General features: G+C 39.8%; 1 protein-coding gene across 1 annotated transcript in view; it reads left to right on the forward strand.

Annotated features, from left to right (window-relative positions):
- LOC139752849 (uncharacterized) overlaps positions 1-23,023 on the forward strand; it is a 257,324-nt gene that overhangs the window by 41,175 nt on the left and 193,126 nt on the right. The window contains 1 exon segment of the mRNA XM_071668812.1: positions 12,024-12,267. Coding sequence (XP_071524913.1) covers positions 12,024-12,267 — 244 coding nt within the window.

Genomic DNA, 23,023 nt, shown 5'->3' on the forward strand with positions numbered 1-23,023 from the left:
GAGAGATGGCCAGAGGGCATTATTGGATTATATTTTAATTGATAAGCATGTAAAAGAAAGACTTTTGGATGTTAATATGCTGAGAGGAGCAGCTGGAAGGATGTCTGATCACTATCTTGTGGAGGCGAATGTGAAGATGTGTAGAGGTTTTCAGAAAAGAAGAGAGAATGTTGTCTCTTGCTTATGAAATTTCTCCTCCCCAGAAAGTTATCCACTTGTTTTCCGATAATCTTTTCCAGAATCTTACATAATGCACTCATTATTGAGACTGGTCTGTAGTTCACTGTCTCTTCCCAGTCTCCTCTCTTATATATAGGTATAATATATGCCCATTTTTGATTTCCTTGGCACTATTGCTCTCCAGTAACAACTTGAACAGTGATTCAAGTGGTCTATCAAACATACCTGCACACCTCTTTAGCATGTGATGAAATTTCATCTGGACAATGAGCCTTATTTGGGTCTGATCCATATAATGTTCTGTTATATTTTCTAGATACTTCAGTGATTTCCAAAACCTCCTCCCCATCCTATCTTAATGATGTTGGGGCTATAGTATCTTCCACTGTGAAAATACTTTTGAATATGCAGTTGAGTTCCTCACATATCTTCACACCATCCTCTACAATATTTCCTCTCTGACTCCCTTAGCTTGATTAGCTGCTCCTCAACTGAAAACTGGTTCCTGATTAATTTTTTAGAATAGTTTTAGATTTTCCTCTTTTCTTGTCCTGCTATATTCATTCCATGCTTTCTTATACCTAGCCAATGCTAGCTGGCTAGAGTGCTGTCACTATCTTTGCCACTTCGAAGCTCCTTTTCTTTGACATCTTTTATTAAATTTTTTCTTCCTCGTTCTTGCCATTTCCTCTGTATGGGAGACTTGAGGTATCTCTATCTCTACTTTCTCTGTGAATTTCACAGAACCTCTCAACACAATGCCCTGTTTCCTGGCGACTGAATGCCATTTCCCAGTCTATGTTACCTTAGAAATGATTGAGGTTTGTGTAGTTTTCAAGAGTATATATCCTCTTTATTTTGTCTGGCCTCTGCTCTTTTTTTGCCTTCTTTTACCTCATATTGAAACTTGAGCATTACTTGATCATTTCTAACTTGTGAAATGTATATAATGTTCTCAATATCCATGCTAGTATGAGTTAAGATAAGGTCGAGTAATGATGGTATATCAGTCCCTTTTATCCTAGTGTGCTTCGTGACATGCTAATGAAGGAAAATTTCCTGTTTAAACTCTATACACTTGTGTCTTCATGAGTATACACTTGTGTCTTCATGAGTCCCTAACACCATGAGACTTCAGTTTCCCCCAGATTATCTCTTTATAATTGAAATCTGCCATTATCAGTAGTTTAACATCTCCAAGAAGTGAGTGTTCTACTGCTTCATGTACCATCCTGATTGTTCCTTCCTAAAGGTCATTTTGTATCTGTTCTGGTTCATTGCAGCTCTTTAGAGGGTTGTATACCAACACCACTATGATCTTCCCTGCTGTTACTATTCCCATTATGTATTGTCTGAATGGGTCATTGTCCAATATTTCTTGAAATTGCCAGCTCTCTTTTGAAAAAAGGGATGATCCTGCCCCTCCTTTTCCTTCCCTTTCCTTTTTTCCTATCAAGTAACCCTCTGGTCAGAACAGGTGAGAGCTTATATCTCTTGTAAGCATAGTTCCCATTTCTCCAGTAATATCAGATGTACTTTCCCTTACATGAACCTTGAATTCCAGTTCTTTACCACTGAATATTAACCCGTCCACATATGAATATTTTACTTTCAGTATGACGTTACCATCTCCTAACACTCCTGCCCCATCTGCAGCTCTAGCAGGGCTGCTCCATCCTCTTTCCATGTGCATCTTCTCCAGCTTTTTGTGTTCTGACTGTACTCTTTGCTTTTCTCCATCACTTCATGAGATCTGTCAGACGTGATGAATATCCCACTGAATTCTAACATGCCTTTAAGGTTCTTAGCTTTTCTAAGTATTTCCTGGCTAGGTGTATCAAAGTCAAATGTAATCATAATTGGTCTCCTCCTTAAGGCTTTGTTGTAACTTCTCATTCTTATCATTTCCTTTACTGCAGAGTCACTTCTGGCAGTCCCATAGCCTCCAATACACTTTTGATATGCATTTTTTTCTTTTTGCTTTTCTCCTTATCTAATGTATGATCTTCCAATCCAAAAGTAATCAGTGATTTATGTGTATCAGTCTCTTGCTGTACTAATCCTTACAATTTTGGTGTTACTCTTCAGCTGGATCCCTCAGTGTGGTAGTGTCAGCCTCTATGTTTCTAACCTTCTCTATAGTCTCTCTTTTGGCAAGCAAGTGCTGGTGCTGTAATCTTTGTACTTTTCTAAATGTCACATCAACTAGCCCAAATACTTCCTTAATTACTTTATTTTTGACAAAGCATATTACTTTTTGAACTTCTTTGTTCAGTTTTCTGTGTACCTCTGTTTGTGTTTCCCCAGGTGTATGTTACTCTACTTCATTTTCAACACTTGAGTTGATCTACTTCCAAATATGCTCCTAGTCTTCCTTGCTCTCTACTTTCAACAGTTTCTCTCTGTGTTTGTGCCTTTCTTTCTACCTAATCAGCTTTTGATATCATTCTAATAAATTCACTGTGCACCTACTTCTTTTACTATGTTTGGTAATGCTTTTGCAATTGTATGATATTATCATCAGATTTTTCCTGTGATTCCACTGCCTATAGTACATCAAACTGTGGTTTCTTCTTATTGGCTTCATTTTCTTTCCTCTGATTTAGTATCACCTGGACCTCCTCCCTTACATTGTGTTTCTGTTCTCTAGTCTCAGGGTTCCATTCATGGTGCTTGAAATGCTGTTTCAATATCCGTAACTCTAGTTCTTGTTGTGTTATCCTCTGATCTTGCTCCTTAATAAGTTCCTACAGCATTCCTAAACATTTAGTGTCTAGTATTTTCATGTTTAGTCATTTTTTTCACTTTCACCTCTAGTCTTCTCTGTGCTGGTTTTGTTTTTAGTGACTGGTTGTGGTATATTCCCATTACTAGTTCCATGCTATTCACTTCTGGTTCAGGCAGAGCTAAAGGTCCTTCAGTAATCCCATAAAGTGATAATTGCAACATTTCTTAAGATTACTAGTGTTAATTATCCTATAACCTGAGGAGAATTTAAATGTCCAGCTGCCATGGTGCTCCCTTTTGGCTACACTGTAAATAAAAAGTACACTACCATTTGGCAATGTTGCACTTTCATTCACTAGTTTACTGTGCCTGTTCACTTCACAGTGTTGTCCAGTGACTGTCTTAAAGTTTGGTGTCTTTGAAAGGATACAGATGAAATAAAAGTTCTTGATTCAGTCAAGTTAACAACATTCCTTCATTGATTTGAACTTGGGAAGCTTCTACTCCCAAACCCTATTTAAACAAAAATTGGCTATTTCAGTACCATTCAAGAACCCTTTCATACTTTCCTTGCCTCCTCACTTGCACATAATAGGCTTCTTGAGCTGAAGTTCCTTCAAAATCTCGAAAAAAGAGGGATCATTACCTTGACCTCATCTGTAACCACTGGAGAGAGACCTACCGAGAGTTGTGAGGTTGGCCTCCCATCATCATCTGCATTCATGTGAAAATTACTTATGAAGTCATTAAAAGCCTCGCATTTCGGAGATTGTTCTTCACTTTCTTTTTCAATTTAACGTATGTTCCTCTTCAGTTATATCATTAAATGATCTCTGTACTCTCTGTGGGATCATTGTGTATGCATAGCTTTCAGGTTGTCAGCTGTACACCAATAATTTTGGTTGTAGGTGTACTGAAGAGAGCAGAAATTTTTCCTATACCCTCTTGGTCAAGGAAGAGAGACTAAAGGCTACTAATGGTATGAAAGAAACATGACTGTTATAACTTCAGTACGTTCTGCATTTTCATAATGGATACAGATACACATTAAGACCTATTATATGGATAGATAAACCAGATTATATTGATACTGTGAGCATTATGATACTGATTTGATTGTATTGGAAATTTTTTTAGGGTTTCTTGTTCATTGCTGTATACAAGTTGAATTTGATAGCTCTTGTTAGCTTGGTAATTGATAATGTTTTGTACTGACATTGTGTAGATGAGAATATGTCGGTTGTTTATTTTTTATCTGTTCTCAAAGCCCCTCATGGACACAAGAAACAGTAGAAACACATGCAAGAGATGCAGACACAAGTCAGTACCAGGGGTCCTCTTATAATGACAGCTTATAGAGTGACATTTTGCTATAATGACATATATGAAGAACTTTTTTCTTATTTTCTGTTTTGAATATTCATTTTCATTAGTAATGGAATATTCGAAGTTATTTTAAGGTTTTTCCATCATAATGATGTCAAGGCTGAATATTCTTAGATTCATTTCACACACTGCAAGTGAAAGTCACTTTTGGTGAGACTATATCATTTGGAGTGCAATCTTGTCAAAGAACTTCTCTCTTCAAAAGTCTAAATTTCCCTGCTGTTGGGATTAGTACAGCCTTTGGCTATAGGAGCCTTTAGAAAGATCCTGGGTAACACCAGGACTCTTTCATAGAAATTTGTCCTGGAATATTTATAGGTAGAGAGAGAAATAGAAAATCCTACTGTTACTGGATTCTTTTTTTTTTTTTAGAAACTTTTCATTTATGAGAACACCTATTTAACGTTTTGCTTTGTTAAACCATCAAAATACATGATATACCTTGATGATATATATCTTCAATAATAGATACACTAAATTTGGTAACCTTTCACTATTTTGCAATACTAATGTTCAGAGGTGGTACACACTGCATAAAGGCTGTGTGCTTCTCAAGGGATATAGAACTAAATGTGCTTAGCAATGTTGCTGTTATTAGATATGTGACTAATTACTCCTTAGAATAGTTTCTTCTTTTTACCAGTACTTTATTAAAGGGAAAAATAGAGGTACGGTGCACCATCATTGCTGAAAAAGTTAAAACAAGCTCTTTTTCTGTAAATTGCCTCATAAGATACCTGGTACATGTACTGCATTGTTTTCCTTTATGTAATAATTAGAAAGGGTACATAATTTTTTTTTCCTGTATTTCTTAATGATGGCAAAAGATGATTTATGGTTTGTATCCACTAAATTGAGGGTAAATGTGAATTAATGTAAGGTATTAGGTTTAGCAGTGCAGTGGGACATGTTAACTGGCATGTGAATTTGATCAGAGAAAACATGATGAAAAGTGCTTTAGATACTTTGGAATGGACTTGGTAATGAATGGAACCATTGAAGCAAAGGTCAGTCATAGGTGGATAAGGGGGCAAAGTGTGGAGGGAGATGACACCATAATGTTATATGGGTGCAAGGCACGAGCTGAAGATGAGAATATACAGTACGAATGTATTGAAAATGACGTGTGGGGGCAATATGTGGTGTGAGGAGAATTGATCAAATAAGAAATGGATGGATAAGAGAGAAGTGGAGTAATAAAAGACTATGGTTGAGAGAACTGAGGATGATGTACTTCAAAGGTTTGGATATGGGGAGAGAAAGAGTTTTTTGGAGATTGACAGAGAGGACATATTTATCAGAAGTGAAGGGAACAGGGAGAATGGGGAGACCAAATTGGAGATGGAAGGATGGAATGAAACAGATTTCGAGTGCTAGGGGCCTGAATGTGTAGGAGTGTGAAAGGCACACACAGGATAGAGTGAATTAGCGATGTGGTATACAGAGGGCAATATGTTGTCATTGGACTGAACTAGGTCATATGAATCAACTAGGAGAAACCTTGGATAGCAAGCTGTAGTTTTGGTGCGTTACATTATACATCTGGAGAATGGATCCGAGTATGTGAGACTTTGTTTTCATCTGTTCCTGGTGCTACCTCACTAAAGTAGGAAACAATTAACAAGTATGAAAGATAACCTACTAACAGGAAAATGTCATGGCATGCATACTGAAGTATGTTTTCCAGTTCAGAAGAGTAGTACAGGTCACTTTGCTTTATTTATGGTGAAGAAGTAAGTTTTATCCATTTCAGTTTGTGTGTGAAAAGTAACTTTTGGGTGCTAGAACGTGCTTATGAACAATTTTGTTAGAGCTGGATTGAAAATCACTAGGATTGGTGGATTAGGATTACCTAGCATTTTTTGCCTTTCAAAATAAGAGTTACTTTTATTTCAAGGTTTGATGAAGTTCAAGTCATCCTCGTTTTTTTTTATTCAGTTCGGTTGTATGTTGGAAGGCTTTGTTTTGTGAACGATTGCAAATATTATAGTGTTCATTTGTCTCTGATTTTGATTTAATGTGAACAACATTTATTTTGATGGTGCATCTGTCCTTACATAATTTCTTCCATCTGTTGTGGCTAGAGCTAAGTTATTGAAGAATTTCACTTATAAGTGAATTATAACACTGCTAAAATGAGTAAGAAGTGGCCACCATTTACTAGCTGTATGAAAAACATAGAAAAACACACACTCTTAACACAATCTCACTCTTAACACAAGACTGGATGAGTTAATGAATTAATAGAAGTCTGACTGATATTAGTGAAGTACTTTATTTTTCCTTCTGATGATAGTTTTTAATGTGCCTAAATAATACACACAACAGCACATGCAAGAAAATGTGTCCAGAAGTATTCCCCATTATTGTACCCCCATTTCATAACACTTTTCAGGAACACATCTAGTACATTAAATGATGAGCTCCCTTACACAGATCAGCACAGCCCTCCCCAGTCTCTGTTTGGTAAGTTTTTCATATGTTCTGTTACTTTGAAAAGTGTTTCCCCTTACTTCTCAGGTAATTGACATTTCCCCAGCCCAGCATGACCCACCTCCTTTATCATTTAAGTAAGGTTTTCATGGGTTCTTGTGAGTTTTTTAAAGTGCTTCCATTTTTTTTCTTCTTTTTTAACCCTGCACATCCTTGGTTAACATAGAGCCCTTCCCACTACCAGGCATTAGTTAGGTAAGGGTTTCACAAGCTAAAAACTTTTGATAAGGAACATTGCCCTCATGTGATTTTTCAATGGCTCAACAAACAACATTCTGGTAGAATGACAGTTAATCAGGAATGCTATCCTGTCATTATATGAGTACCCCTTATAATAAGTTTGAGCTGTTGTTTTCCTTGTTCAGTGCTGCACTTGGACAGCCATTTGCTTGTGCCTTTTTAATGAATTATTATTTGCAAAACCATATCAGATATAACTAAATGAATACTTCAAAACATTTAACTAGATACCTATTTATCCTTTTTCTTTGTTTTACTGACACTTACAACGAGTTCAAAAGGTTGGTGAAGCCCAGTCGGTCAAGATTGATTGCCAGATCATTCACCCTCACAATATCACAGGGCTGTGTATTGTAGGGTACCCTTGGTGCACTTGCAGTAGTTCAAGCCTCTTTTCTTGCAGCCACAAGAGACCAGCTCATAGCATGTTTAAGCTGCTTTAAGGAATGTTATCCATTGTGGCTCATGCAATTCATAGATTGTCTGGATCCAGCCTCAGCTTGTTGGAGATGAAAGAGAAGCTGTTAGGAGCAGGGATTGGCCCTAGATATGACCACCATGGTAGCTGCTCTCTTCACATGCTGTTCAAGAACACACTATGCTAGTGGAATTCTTTGTAGAGTACCTCTTTGAAAACAGTCTTTTCCTTGCCTTGTTAACATCTGTGCAGGTGCTTGTTTAATTTTAGAGTAGTTTTACAAACCTCTGAGTGGCATGCATGCTCTCTTTTGAAATATTAACAGAGCATATGTCAGTGTTAGTAGTGTGGCAATAATCTTGGCAGAGAATTTCAGGCTGCCCAGGCCAATGTTTTGCATGTCTAGCAAAATTTGAAACAGTATCAAGGCCTGTGAGGGCATGGAACATCGGAAAAACATGAGGTTTATCAGGTTTTAGACAAGCAATTATTTCATGATCATCCAAATTACAGAAATATTACCCTGACCTGAAGGCTTGCCATAATTCATGACTTGCTGGAAATGTCTTCTCCATCATCATGGGCAACACAACATTTGTGTTGACTGCAAATAAGCATCTTGTTTTAGCCATGTTGTGCAACTGTATGTCCTACATGTAGCAGCATAGGTGTATCTGCCTCCTTGTACTATCTATGTTCACACATTCTTTAGTATATTTATGGAGTGATTTTTGCATCCATTTATTTTCCACCTACACTGTATTTTTTCAGTATTTCCTCATTATGCCTCTCATTCCAGTCTCATGTGCATTTTCTAGGGTCATGAATCATGACATAAAGACATGTCTTTGTGCTACATACCTTGAATAGATTGATATATATATATATATATATATATAGATTGATATATATATCGTCTCCATTTCTTGAAACCCCTTGCACTTTAGTAATCCAGCTGTCTATTTTTCGCCCTGTCAACAGCAATTTTTCCACATACCTTTCATGGTTACCTCTGTAAACCAACTCTGTGATTTGTACATTGTGTTACCAGCCTTTCATTTGTACAAAGGAACTACCACTGCTTTTGTCTAGTCATCTGGCAGCCTTCCACTTTTCCTTGAATTCACACATTTTGTGCATTCAGTTTGCTGCCTTATTGTTTACATTCCTTAATGTTTCTGCTGATATTCTATCCACTCCAGGGACTTTTGCAATTTTGAGTCTGCTTAAACCTGATATTTTTGTATAACATCCTTTGTTATTGTTAGTTTTTATTGGAAGTTCCCACCCTCTCTCTCTTCTCCTCCCCTTGCATAATATCACTTCCCCATTTCCATCCTTTAATGTCATAGGTTCATTAGATTGATCCTTTCTTGAATTAGTGCCAACTGATGTATTAAACTTGCATCCCTTTGCATCTTATTTGTTAATTTCTTTTGCTGTTCCCCTTCTTTCTTTTTGCACTTCATTCCAAGACTGTTTCTTATTGTCTGCAAATTTTTAAGTCTACTTTTTCAAAAGGTTAATATGCATTTTTCTTTCCTTATTGTATCACCCTCTTCACATGTATTACATAACTTAAATCCCTGTTTTATTTTCTGTGTCTTTACTTAGCATATTTTTTGCATGGACTTGATATACATTTTCAGTTTTTTAATTCCATTTTTACCTCTTCATTCCACAAAAACAGCCATGTTTCCTTCCTCCATGTTTCATTTGCTTGCCTCTCACACCTGTTGCTGCCATCGTTATACTCTCAAAGAACCATCACAGAGTCTCATTCCTCTCAGCGTATTATTTTCCTTACTTTTTCTGATACTCTGATCTTGTTACCTTTTCATTCAGTCTCTCCATTGCTACCCTGATGTCCTCATCTTTTACCTCTGAGACTGATATACCCTTCTACACTATGTCTGAAGAGTTTGATATTTAATCATGTGAAAGTACTTATCATTTATGATCATTTGGAATGAATTGTTGCAGTGTGCAGGTGAAGTTGTCTTTTTCATATTTTGTCTTTTAAGTGATGCACACCTTGTAAGCGGACCAAATTTAAGGTAGGTCAGACCCAGCTGAAACAGTTCAGACCTTAATGTCACCCCTAGAAGCAACAGAGTCTCATTCCTCTCAGCGTATCATTTTTCTTACTTTTTCTGATACTCTGGTCTTGTTACCTTTTCATTCAGTCTCTCCATTGCTACCCTGATGTCCTCATCTTTTACCTCTGAGACTGATGTACCCTTCTTCACTGTGTCTGAAGAGTTTGATATTTAATCATGTGAAAGTACTTATCATTTATGATCATTTGGAGTGAATTGTTGCAGTGTGCAGGTGAAGTTGTCTTTTTCATATTTTGTCTTTTAAGTGATGCACACCTTATAAGTGGACCAAATTTAAGGTAGGTCAGACCCAGCTGAAACAGTTCAGATCTTAATGTCACCCCTAGAAGCACCAGAGTCTCATTCCTCTCAGCATATCATTTTCCGTACTTTTTCTGATACTCTGGTCTTGTTACCTTTTCATTCAGTCTCTCTATTGCTACCCTGATGTCCTCATCTTTTACCTCTGAGACTGATGTACCCTTCTTCACTGTGTCTGAAGAGTTTGATATTTAATCATGTGAAAGTACTTATCATTTATGATCATTTGGAATGAATTGTTGCAGTGTGCAGGTGAAGTTGTCTTTTTCATATTTTGTCTTTTAAGTGATGCACACCTTGTAAGTGGACCAAATTTAAGGTAGGTCAGACCCAGCTGAAACAGTTCAGACCTTAATGTCACCCCTAGAAGCACCAGACCTAATGCAGTTCAGAAATCATTGATTTTACGTAAGCAGAGTATTGACATCAAGGTGTCTGCTTTATTTTTGTCATTGTAATACTGACACATACCTATTTTTATAACTTCCTTTAAAACACTCCATGTTAATGTGCCTTTACTGATTGTAGAGATACCAATGTTGCAGGTATGGTGATGCCATCTCTCAGGGATATCTCAAAGACAAGGCTTCTTGTGTTGCACATATTAAACTGAGTACACAGCCATTCTTCAGAGCAAAGTAGATGGACCCCCTCCTATCTCCCTCTCTCTCTCTGTCTTTCTGACTCCAGTCATTGACAAAATTCAACATCAGGACAGGGACCTACTAGAAATATGAAGAGGTTAATGGAAGGGAAAAAAGAGAAGGAAAGATTTTGAAGGAAGTGAAAAACCTTTTTTTTTAAAGTGCCAGATCATGATTATTTGGAAAGACATGAAAGAGGAAGGGTTTCAAAGCTTCGAGGTGTAGGGAAAGAAAGTCATCATAATGGCCCACCCTTGAGTTGCCAAAAGCCACACGGTAATCATGTGATTCAACAGCTTGCTGAGTATTGTGTGGTCTAGCTAATGGTAAGGGAACATGAGCAGCCAGCTTTTGGGATCTAAAACCAAAAAAAGCAATACTTATAGAAGAAGGAAAGTAAACCAATATTACAGCAAAGGGCAAGTGGGTCAGATTTTGAAGTTTGCCTGTGAGAGTTGATGGGTCGACTCAGCCCTGTCACAGACAGCATCTTTGAACTGGAAACGTGAGTGGAGATTTTACTTGGATGTAAGAAAGGGGTTAGTGAGAACATCATTAGACAACTTGGCCTTGGAGAGAAGTTTGATATTAGTAGAGGTACTGTACTGAATTGATTGTGTTCAACAGAAGACAGGTCACAAGAAAGACTGTGAATTTTCTTATTAGTGAATAGAAAAAGAAACAGGTCCATTGGAGAGGGAAAAGTCATGGAAGTGGCCTGTACTACTACTGTCTAAGCCCTTCCTCTCACTGGCAGTAGAGTCAGGTGGGGACTTGGAGATTCTTAGTACTCCATGATGCTGGGGACTAGAGGCCATAAATTTGTTAGACTCTACCATAATTACATTTGAAAATAATTGTGCACACAGAAGTTAGCAAGAGAACTTGTGAAAAAATAAATGAGATTTGAGTAGATGTATGGTGTTTGTAAGAAGATGGCAGGACTAGCCCAGTAGTCCTAACTTGATGAGACCGAAAGTAAGGCCAGCAATCCTAATGTAGGGATGTAAGATGGTTCCATGCACCACTTTAACACTCTTAAGTCGGGATGATAGAACCACCTGGGGTGGCTCCTGTAACCAGCCAACTACCTAAACTTGAGTTCCAAATGGTACCTTGTGTTAATGACTAACAAACAAGACCATCATATTTGGAGGGTGCTCTCCGCTTTTGATCATGATCATACCATAGTTCTGGCAAATGACCATCAGTAAACATGTAGATTGAACTGAAGTACCAAGGTAAGATTTAGATAGAATAAGTGCAAATTTGATATTATATTAAAAATCTTAATTGAACCCTAGCAACCTTAATAACAATAACTTTAACATTTCTTAATTTATTGTCCACTATCTAGGGTATTATGTTTATTTAAGTTGACCAAACAAAATTATCCAAGTTATCTCGGTTTCATTTGACTTTACTCAAATTTTGCTCTTGTTTTTGCTTGAGATATTCCAAGTTCAGTTGATATAGTTTACCTTTATATAAATATATACACTTTCTATTTTTTAGGTGCTTTAGTATCGTGGAGCATGTTGTTGAGAGAGGTCAGGTTCATGGCTCCACCATACATGAGGCAGGAAGGTCCTCTAAAACCAGTGGAATCATACAGAGTTTCCCTGGGAATGGCCGCCATATGGGCAGTGGATTGGATCCCATCATGCAAGAAATGGTTACTACTGCAAGTTCTCTACATTCATTCTTGGTCCTCCCATGGTACTCACGTGTGTCCCCTGACAGCCATTTCTCTTATCAGGTTTGTAAAGAAAAGATGCATTTTTAGTTTTATTCAGAATAAAGAAAGGATGAATTGATGAAAAAAACAGTATGATGGAGAGATTCTTTGTGTATTAATCAAAAATTGAATGCTTAGTAATGCTAATAACAAAAGCAGGACAGTTCTTGAGAGGTTGAATGAAAAGTATTTGTTACATCTCTTCTCTGGATGGAAAATATTAGGTTCGTAAAGCACAGAAAGGAATGTCTATATATAGCAGCAAGGAATGATGATTTAAGCAGTATTATTGGAATTGAAAAGATATAGATTAAAGAATGGGGTTAACATGTGTGACTTGAGGAAGTCATTCATTTGGCTCATGAATGATAAAGTGTCCCTAGGTGAAAATGATACAGATATGCAAAATGAATGATAGAATGGTGATGATTTGTGAAAGTTTGGGTGGATATTGGAGGGCAAAAACTGAGTTGCAGGTTCAAGAGCCTTGGTGACAAGAGAAAAGGTGATTGAGAAATTTTCAATAGGCCTTCATGGAGGGTCACTTTTTCCAGGCCTTTTTAAGAATGAGAAAGATATAGGTCACATAAGGCAAGAATACATGCTGTGGAAATGAGTGTTTGAAGAGAAGCATGATTTATGACCTGATGGAATGAAAAATGTCATGAGGGGGTGTATTAGAGATTTGGTATGGCAGAGAATGTAAAGGGAAAGAATTATGGAGTGGAAGAATGGGTGAAACATAATACTTTGAGGTGGTTTGGGCATATGCAAAGAATGTGAGATGGGAAGATTACAAGGAGAGTGTATGATAGTATGATTAAAGGTAATGGTGTATGAGAAAGACCACCTGTGACATGGGGTAATAGAGTGAAAGAGTACTGATGGGAGAGAAATGGAGGAAGAATGAATGGATTGATGTATGCAAGACAGGCATGTAATGACAGGGTTAAGTGGAGACTCTTTTGCTATGGCCAGCCCCTTGATGGGAATTCCCATGGGGTGGTTAGGGAGATAAATGCAAGAGTTTTGGAGAGGGGCCAATATACAGTCTGTTGTGGATAAGAGTGCCTGGAAAGTGAGTCAATTGTTGTTCGCTGATGATACAGCTGTGATGTCTGATTCGTGTGAGAACTGCAGAGGTTGGTGACTGAGTTTAGTGAAGTGTTTGAAAGGAGAAAGTTGAGAGTAAATGTAAATAAGAGCAAGGTTATTAGGTTCAGTAGGGTTGAGGGACAAGTTGATTGGGATGTAATTTTGAATGGAGAAAAATAGGAAGTGAAGTGTTTTAGATATCTGGGAGTGGACTTACCAGTGGATGGAACCATGGAAGCAGAAGTGAGTCACAGGGTGGGGGGAGGGGGCAAAGGTTCTGGGAGCGATAAAAAATGTGTGGAAGGAGAGAACATTATCTCAAAGAGCAAAAATGGGTATGTTTGAAGGAATGGAGAGATAGGTAGTATGTTTGAGGAAAGGAACCTGGATGTTTTGGCTCTGAGTGAAACGAAGCTCAAGGGTAAAGGGGAAGAGTGGTTTGGGAATGTCTTGGGAGTAAAGTCAGGGGTTAGTGAGAGGACAAGAGCAGGGGAAGGAGTAGCAGTACTCATGAAACAGGAGTTGTGGGAGTATGTGATAGAATGTAAGAAAGTAAATTCTCGATTAATATGGGTAAAACTGAAAGTTGATGGAGAGAGATGGGTGATTATTGGTGCATATGCACCTGGGCATGAGAAGAAAGATCATGAGAGGCAAGTGTTTTGAGAGCAGCTGAATAAGTGTGTTAGTGGTTTTGATGCACAAGACCGGGTTATAGTGATGGGTGATTTGAATGCAAAGGTGAGTAATGTGGCAGTTGAGGGAATAATTGGTATACATGGGGTGTTCAGTGTTGTAAATGGAAATGGTGAAGAGCTTGTAGATTTATGTGCTGAAAAATGACTGGTGATTGGGAATACCTGGTTTAAAAAGTGAGATATACATAAGTATACTTATATAAGTAGAAGAGATGGCCAGAGAGCGTTATTGGATTACGTGTTAATTGACAGGTGCGTGAAAGAGAGACTTTTGGATGTTAATGTGCTGAGAGATGCAACTGGAGGGATGTCTGATCATTATCTTGTGGAGGCTAAGGTGAAGATTTGTATGGGTTTTCAGAAAAGAAGAGTGAATGTTGGGGTGAAGAGGGTGGTGAGAGTAAGTGAGCTTGGGAAGGAGACTTGTGTGAGGAAGTACCAGGAGAGACTGAGTACAGAATGGAAAAAGGTGAGAACAATGGAAGTAAGGGGAGTGGGGGAGGAATGGGATGTATTTAGGGAATCAGTGATGGATTGCGCAAAAGATGCTTGTGGCATGAGAAGCGTGGGAGATGGGTTGATTAGAAAGGGTAGTGAGTGGTGGGATGAAGAAGTAAGATTATTAGTGAAAGAGAAGAGAGAGGCATTTGGACGATTTTTGCAGGGAAAAAATGCAATTGAGTGGGAGATGTATAAAAGAAAGAGACAAGAGGTCAAGAGAAAGGTGAAAGAGGTGAAAAAGAGGGCAAATGAGAGTTGGGGTGAGAGAGTATCATTAAATTTTAGGGGGAATAAAAAGATGTTTTGAAAGGAGGTAAATAAAGTGTGTAAGACAAGGGAGCAAATGGGAACTTCAGTGAAGGGCGCTAATGGGGAGGTGATAACAAGTAGTGGTGATGTGAGAAGGAGATGGAGTGAGTATTTTGAAGGTTTGTTGAATGTGTTTGATGATAGAGTGGCAGATATAGGGTGTTTTGGTCGAGGTGGTGTGCAAAGTGAGAGGGTTAGGGAAAATGATTTGGTAAACAGAGAAGAGGTAGTAAAAGCTTTGCGGAAGATGAAAGCCGGCAAGGCAGCAGGTTTGGATGGTATTGCAGTGGAATCTATTAAAAAAGGGGGTGACTGTATTGTTGACTGGTTGGTAAGGTTATTTGATGTATGTATGACTCATGATGAGGTGCCTGAGGATTGGCGGAATGCATGCATAGTGCCATTGTACAAAGGCAAAGGGGATAAGAGTGAGTGCTCAAATACAGAGGTACAAGTTTGTTGAGTATTCCTGGTGAATTATATGGGAGGGTATTGATTGAGAGGGTGAAGGCATGTACAGAGCATGAGATTGGGGAAGAGCAGTGTGGTTTCAGAAGTGGTAGATAATGTGTGGATCAGGTGTTTACTTTGAAGAATGTATGTGAGAAATACTTAGAAAAGCAAATGGATTTGTATGTAGCATTTATGGATGTGGAGAAGGCATATGATAGAGTTGATAGGGATGCTCTGTGGAAGGTATTAAGAATATATGGTGTGGGAGGCAAGTTGTTAGAAGCAGTGAAAAGTTTTTATCGAGGATGTAAGGCATGTGTACGTGTAGGAAGAGAGGAAAGTGATTGGTTCTCAGTGAATGTAGGTTTGCGGCAGGGGTGTGTGATGTCTCCATGGTTGTTTAATTTGTTTATGGATGGGGTTGTTAGGGAGGTGAATGCAAGAGTTTTGGAAAGAGGGGCAAGTATGAAGTCTGTTGGGGATGAGAGAGCTTGGGAAGTGAGTCAGTTGTTGTTCACTGATGATACAGCGCTGGTGGCTGATTCATGTGAGAAACTGCAGAAGCTGGTGACTGAGTTTGGTAAAGTGTGTGAAAGAAGAAAGTTAAGAGTAAATGTGAATAAGAGCAAGGTTATTAGGTACAGTAGGGTTGAGGGTCAAGTCAATTGGGAGGTAAGTTTGAATGGCGAAAAACTGGAGGAAGTAAAGTGTTTTAGATATCTGGGAGTGGATCTGGCAGCGGATGGAACCATGGAAGCGGAAGTGAATCATAGGGTGGGGAAGGGGGCGGAAATCCTGGGAGCCTTGAAGAATGTTCGGAAGTCGAGAACATTATCTCTGCAAGCAAAAATGGGTATGTTTGAAGGAATAGTGGTTCCAACAATGTTGTATGGTTGCGAGGCGTGGGCTATGGATAGAGTTGTGCACAGGAGGGTGGATGTGCTGGAAATGAGATGTTTGAGGACAATGTGTGGTGTGAGGTGGTTTGATCGAGTAAGTAATATAAGGGTAAGAGAGATGTGTGGAAATAAAAAGAGCGTGGTTGAGAGAGCAGAAGAGGGTGTTTTGAAATGGTTTGGGCACATGGGGAGAATGAGTGAGGAAAGATTAACCAAGAGGATATATGTGTCAGAGGTGGAGGGAACAAGGAGAAGTGGGAGACCAAATTGGAGGTGGAAAGATGGAGTGAAAAAGATTTTGTGTGATCGGGTCCTGAACATGGAGGAGGGTGAAAGGCGGGCAAGGAATAGAGTGAATTGGATCGATGTGGTATACCAGGGTTGACGTGCTGTGAGTGGATTGAATCAGGGCATGTGAAGCGTCTGGGGTAAACCATGGAAAGTTGTGGGGCCTGGATGTGGAAAGGGAGCTGTGGTTGTCGGGCATTATTGCATGACAGCTAGAGACTGAGTGTGAACGAATGGGGCCTTTGTTGTCTTTTCCTAGCGCTACCTCACACACATGAGGGGGGAGGGGGATGGTATTCCATGTGTGGTGAGGTGGCGATGGGAATGAATAAAGGCAGACAGTGTGAATTGTGTGCATGGGTATATATGTATGTGTCTGTGTGTGTATATATATGGGTACATTGAGATGTATAGGTATGTATATTTGCGTGTGTGGACGTGTATATATATATACATATGTATGGGGGTGGGTTGCGCCATTTCTTTCGTCTGTTTCCTTGCGCTACCTCGCAAACGCGGGAGACAGCGGCAAAGCAAAATAATAATAATAAATCTCTCTTTTTAAACCAGGTATTTCCAATCAAGAGTCCTTTTTCAGCACACAAAATCTGCAAGCTCTTCACCATTTCCATTTACAGCACTGAACACCCCATATACATCAATTATACCCTCAACTGCCACATTACTCACCTTTGCATTCAAATCGCCCATCACTATCACCTGGTCTCGTGCATCAAAGCTGCAAACACACTCACTAAGCTGCTCCCAAAACACTTGCCTCATGATCTTTCCTCTCATGACAAGGTGCATAGGCACCAATAATCACCTGTCTCTCTCCATCCACTTTCAGTTTTACCCTTATCAATCTAAAGTTTACTTTTTTACACCCTATCACATACTCCCACAACTCCTGCTTCAGGAGTAGTGCTACTACTTCCTTTGCTATTGTCCTCTCACCAACCCCTGACTTTACTCCCAAAACATTCCCAAGCCACTCTTCCAGGTTCCTTTCCTCAAACATACTACCTATCTCTCCTTTTTTCTCATCTTGGTTACATCCACACACATTTAGACACCCCCAATCTGAGCCTTCGAGGAGGATGAACACTCCCCGCATGACTCCTTCTGTTTCCCCTTTTAGAAAGTTGAAAGAGGGGAGGGTTTCTAGCCCCCCACTCCTCTCCCCTTTAGTCACCTTCTATGACATGCGGGGAATGCATGGGAAATACTCTTTCTCTCCTACCCCAGGGATAAGAAAGTATACTCTAGATTGATATGGGTAAAACTAAAAATGGATGGAGAGAGATGGGTGATTATTGGTGCCTATGCACCTGGGCTTGAGAAGAAAGATCATGAGAGTCAAGTGTTTTGGGAGCAGCTGAGTGAGTGTGTTGGCAGATTTGATGCACGAGACCGGGTTATAGTGATGGGTGATTTGAATGCAAAGGTGAGTAATTTGGCAGTTGAGGGAATAATTGGTGTACATGGGGTGTTCAGTGTTGTAAATGGCAATGGTGAAGAGCTTGCAGATTTGTGTGCTGGTGATTGTGGACTGGTGATTGGGAATACCTGGTTTAAAAAGAGATTTACATAAGTATATGTACGTAAGTAGGAGAGATGGCCAGAGAGTGTTATTGGATTACATGTTAATTGATAGGTGCGTGAAAGAGAGACTTTTGGATGTTAATTTGCTGAGAGGTGAAACTGGAGGGATGTCTGACCAATCTTGTGAAGGGGAAGGTGAAGATTTGTAGAGGTTTTCAGAAAAGAAGAGAGATTGTTGGGGTGAAGAGAGTGGTGAGAGTAAGTGAGCTTGGAAAGGAGGCTTGTGTGAGGAAGTACCAGGAGAGATGGAGTGCAGACTGGAAAAAGGTGAGAGCAAATGATGTAAGGGGAGTGGAGGAGGAATGGGATGTATTTCGGGAAGCAATGATGGCTTGTGCAAAAGATGCCTGTGGCATGAGAAAGGTGGCAGGTGGGCAGATTAGAAAGGGTAGTGAGTGGTTGGATGAAGAAGTAAGATTGTTAGTGAAAGAGAAGAGAGGCATTTGGACCATTGTTTCAGAGAAATAGTGCAAATGACTAGGATATGTATAAGAAAAAGAGGGAGGAGGTCAAGAGAAAGGTGCAAGAGGTGAAAAAGAGGGCAAATGAGAGTTGGGGTGAGAGAGTATCAATCAATTTTAGGAAGAATAGAAAGATGTTTTGGAATGAGGTAAATACAGTGCGGAAGACAAAAGAACAAATGGAAACATTGGTGAAGGGGGCTAATGGGGAGGTAATAACAAGTAGTGGTGAAGTAGATGGAGTGAGTATTTTGAAGGTTTGTTGAATGTCAGATGATAGAGTGGTAGATGTAGGGTGTTTTGGTTGAGGTGGTGTGCAAAGTGAGAGGGTCAGGGAGAATGGTTTGGTAAACAGAGAAGAGGTAGTGAAAGCTTTGAGGAAGATGAAAGCTGGGAAGGTGGCGGGTTTGGATGGTATTGCAGTGGAATTTATTAAAAAAGGGGGTGACTGTTGTTAACTGGTTGGGGAGGATATTCAATATATGTATGGTGTATGGTGAAGTGCCTGAGGATTGGCCGAATGCATGTATACTGCCATTGTGCAGAGGCAAAGGGGATAAAGGTGAGTGTTCAAATTACAGAGGTATGATTATTTTGAGTATTTCTGGGAAATTGTATGGGAGGGTATTGATTGAGAGGGTGAAGGCATGTATAGAACATCAGATTGGGGAAGATCAGTGTGGTTTCAGAGGCGGTAGAGGATGTGTGGATCAGATGTTTGCTCTGTAAAATGTGTGTGAGAAATACTTAGAAAAGCAAATGGATTTGTATGTAGCATTTATGGATCTGGAGAAGGCATGTGAGAGAGTTGATAGAGGTGCTCTGTAGAAGGTATTAAGAGTATATGGTGTGGGAGGCAAGTTGCTAGAAGCAGTGAAAAGTTTTTATCAAGATGTAAGGCATGTGTACGAGTAGGAAAAGAGGAAAGTGATTGATTCTCAGTGAATGTAGGTTTGTGGCAGGGTTGCGTGATGTCTCCATGGCTGTTTAATTTGTTTATGGATGGGTTTGTTAGGGAGATGAATGCAAGAGTTTTGGAAAGAGGGGCAAGTATGCGTCTGTTGTGGATGAGAGAGCTTGGGAAGTGAGTCAGTTGTTGTTCGGTGTTGATACAGCACTGGTGGTTGATTGGTGTGAGAAACTGCAGAAGCTGGTAACTGAATTTCATAAAGTGTGTGAAAGAAGAAAGTTGAGAGTAAATGTGAATAAGAGCAAGGTTATTTGGTTCAGTAGGGTTGAGGGACAAGTCAACTGGGAGGTAAGTTTGAGTGAAGAAAAACTGGAGGAAGTGAAGTGTTTTAGATATCTGGGAGTGGATTTGGCAGCGGATGGAACCATGGAAGTGGAAGTGAGTCATAGGGTGGGGGTGGGGGCGAAAGTTGTGAGTGTTGAAAAATGTGTGGAAAGTGAGAGCATTATCTCAGAAAGCAAAAATGGGTATGTTTGAAGGAATAGTGGTTCCAGCAATGTTATATGGTTGCGAGGCATGGGCTATAGATAGGGTTGTGCAGAGGAGGGTGGATGTGTTGGAAATGAGATATTTGAGAACAACATGTGGTGTGAGGTAGTTTGATCTAGTAAGTAATAAAAGGGTAAGAGAGATGTATGGTAATAAAAAGAGTGTGGTTGAGAGAGCAGAAGAGGGTGTATTGAAATGGTTTGGTCACATGGAGAGAATAAGTGAGGAAAGATTGACAAAGAGGATATATGTGTCAGAGGTGGAGGGAACAAGGAGAAATGTGAGATCAAATTGGAGGTAGAAAGATGGAGTGAAAAAGATTTTGAGTGATCAGGGTCTAAACATGCAGGAGGATGAAAGGCATGCAAGGAATAGAGTGAATTGGAACGATGTGGTATACCGGGTAAACGATGGAAAGTTTTGTGGGGCCTGGATGTGGAAAGGGAGCTGTGGTTTCGGTGCATTATACATGACTGCTAGAGACTGTGTGTGAGCGAATGTGGCCTTTGTTGTCTTTTCCTAGCAGTACCTCGTGCGTGTATGGGAGGAGGGAGGTTGTATCATTTCATGTGTGGCGGGGTGACAACAGGAATGAATAAAGGCAGCAAGTATGAATTTTGTACGTGTGTATGTATGTATATGTATATATGTATATAAGTATATGTCCCTGAGGATAGGGGAGTAAGAATACTTCCCACACATTCCTCACGTGTCATAGAAGGCGACTAAAGGGGACGGGAGTGGGGGCTGGAAACCCTCCCCTCCTTGTATTTTAACTTTATGAAAATGGAAACAGAAGAAGGAGTCACGCGGGGAGTGCTCATCCTCCTCGAAGGCTCAGATTGGGGTGTCTAAATGCATGTGGATGTGACCAAGATGAGAAAAAAGGAGAGATAGGTAGTATATTTGAGGAAAGGAACCTGGATGTTTTGCCTCTGAGTGAAACGAAGCTCAAGGGTAAAGGGGAAGAGTGGTTTGGGAATGTCTTGTGAGTAAAGTCAGGGGTTAGTGAGAGGACAAGAGCAAGGGAAGGAGTAGCAGTACTCCTGAAACAGGAGTGGTCCGAGTATGTGATAGAGTGTAAGAAAGTAATCTCTAGATTGATATGGGTAAAACAGAAAGTGGATGGAGAGAGATGGGTGATTATTGGTGCATATGCACCTGGGCATGAGAAGAAAGATCATGAGAGGCAAGTGTTTTGGGAACAGCTGAGTGAGTGTATAAGTAGTTTTGATGCACGAGACCAGGTTATAGTGATGGGTGATTTGAATGCAAAGGTGAGTAATGTGGCAGTTGAGGGAATAATTGGCATACATGGGGTGTTCAGTGTTATAAATGGAAATGGTGAAGAGCTTGTAGATTTATGTGCTGAAAAAGGACTGGTGATTGGGAATACCTGGTTTAAAAAGAGAGATATACATAAGTATGCGTCTGTAAGTAGGAGAGATGGCCAGAGAGCGTTATTGGATTACGTGTCAATTGATAAGCACGCGAAAGAGACTTTTGAATGTTAATGTGCAGGGAGGTGCAACTGGAGGGATGTCTGATCATTACCTTGTGGAGGGGAAGGTGAAGATTTGTAGAGGTTTTCAGAAAAGAAGAGAGAATGTTGGGGTGAAGAGAGTGGTGAGAGTAAGTGAGCTTGGGAAGGAGACTTGTGTGAGGAAGTACCAGGAGAGACTGAGTACAGCATAGAAAAAGGTGAGAACAAAGGAGGTAAGGGGAGTGGGGGAGGAGTGGGATGTATTTCGGGAATCAGTGATGGCTTGTGCAAAAGATGCTTGAGGCATGAGAAGCATGGGAGGTGGGCAGATTAGAAAGGGTAGTGAGTGGTGGGATGAAGAAGTAAGATTATAAGTGAAAGAGAAGAGAGAGGCATTTGGATGATTTTTGCATGGAAAAAATGCAATTGAGTGGGAGATGTATAAAAGAAAGAGACAAGAGGTCAAGAGAAAGGTGAAAAAGGTGATAAAGAGGGCAAATGAGAGTTGGGGTGAGAGAGTATCATTAAATTTTAGGGAGAATGAAAAGATGTTTTGGAAGGAGGTAAATAAAGTGTTTAAGACAAGGGAACAAATGGGAACATCAGTGAAGGGGGCTGATGGGGAGGTGATAACATGTAGTGGTGAAGAGAGAAGGAGATAGAGTGAGTATTTTGAAGGTTTGTTGAATGTGTTTGATGATAGAGTGGCAGATATAGGGTGTTTTGGTCGAGGTGGTGTGCAAAGTGAGGGGGTTAGGGAGAATTATTTGGTAAACAGAGAAGAGGTAGTAAAAGCTTTGAGGAAGATGAATGCCGACAAGGCAGCGTGTTTGGGTGGTATTGCAGTGGAATCTATAAAAGAAGGGGGTGACTGTATTATTGACTGGTTGGTAAGGTTATTTAATGTATGTATGACTCATGGTGAGGTGCCTGAGGATTGGCAGAATGCTTGCATAGTGCCACTGTACAAAAGCAAAGGGGATAAAAGTGAGTGCTCAAATTACAGAGGAATAAGTTTGTTGAGTATTTTTGGGAAATCATATGGGAGAGTATTGATTGAGAGGGTGAAGGCATGTACAGAGCATCAGATTGGGGAAGAGCAGTGTGGTTTCAGAAGTGGTAGAGGATGTGTGGATCAGGTGTTTGCTTTGAAGAATGTATGCGAGAAATACTTAGAAGAGCAAATGGATTTGTATGTAGCATTTATGGATGTGGAGAAGGCATATAATAGAGTTGATAGAGATTCTCTGTGGAAGGTATTAAGAATATATGGTGTGGAAGGCAAGTTGTTAGAAGCAGTGAAAAGTTTTTATTTAGGATGTAAGGCTTGTGTACGTGTAGGAAGAAAGTGATTGGTTCTCAGTGAATGTACGTTTGCGGCAGGGGTGTGTGTTGTCTCCATGGTTGTTTAATTTGTTTATGGATGGGGTTGTTAGGGAGGTGAATGCAAGAGTTTTGGAAAAGGGGGCAAGTATGCAGTCTGTTGTGGATGAGAGGGCTACGGAAGTGAGTCAGTTGTTGTTTGC

Source organism: Panulirus ornatus, chromosome 13 (assembly GCF_036320965.1).
Source record: "Panulirus ornatus isolate Po-2019 chromosome 13, ASM3632096v1, whole genome shotgun sequence".
In the NCBI taxonomy this organism is placed as follows: domain Eukaryota; kingdom Metazoa; phylum Arthropoda; class Malacostraca; order Decapoda; family Palinuridae; genus Panulirus; species Panulirus ornatus.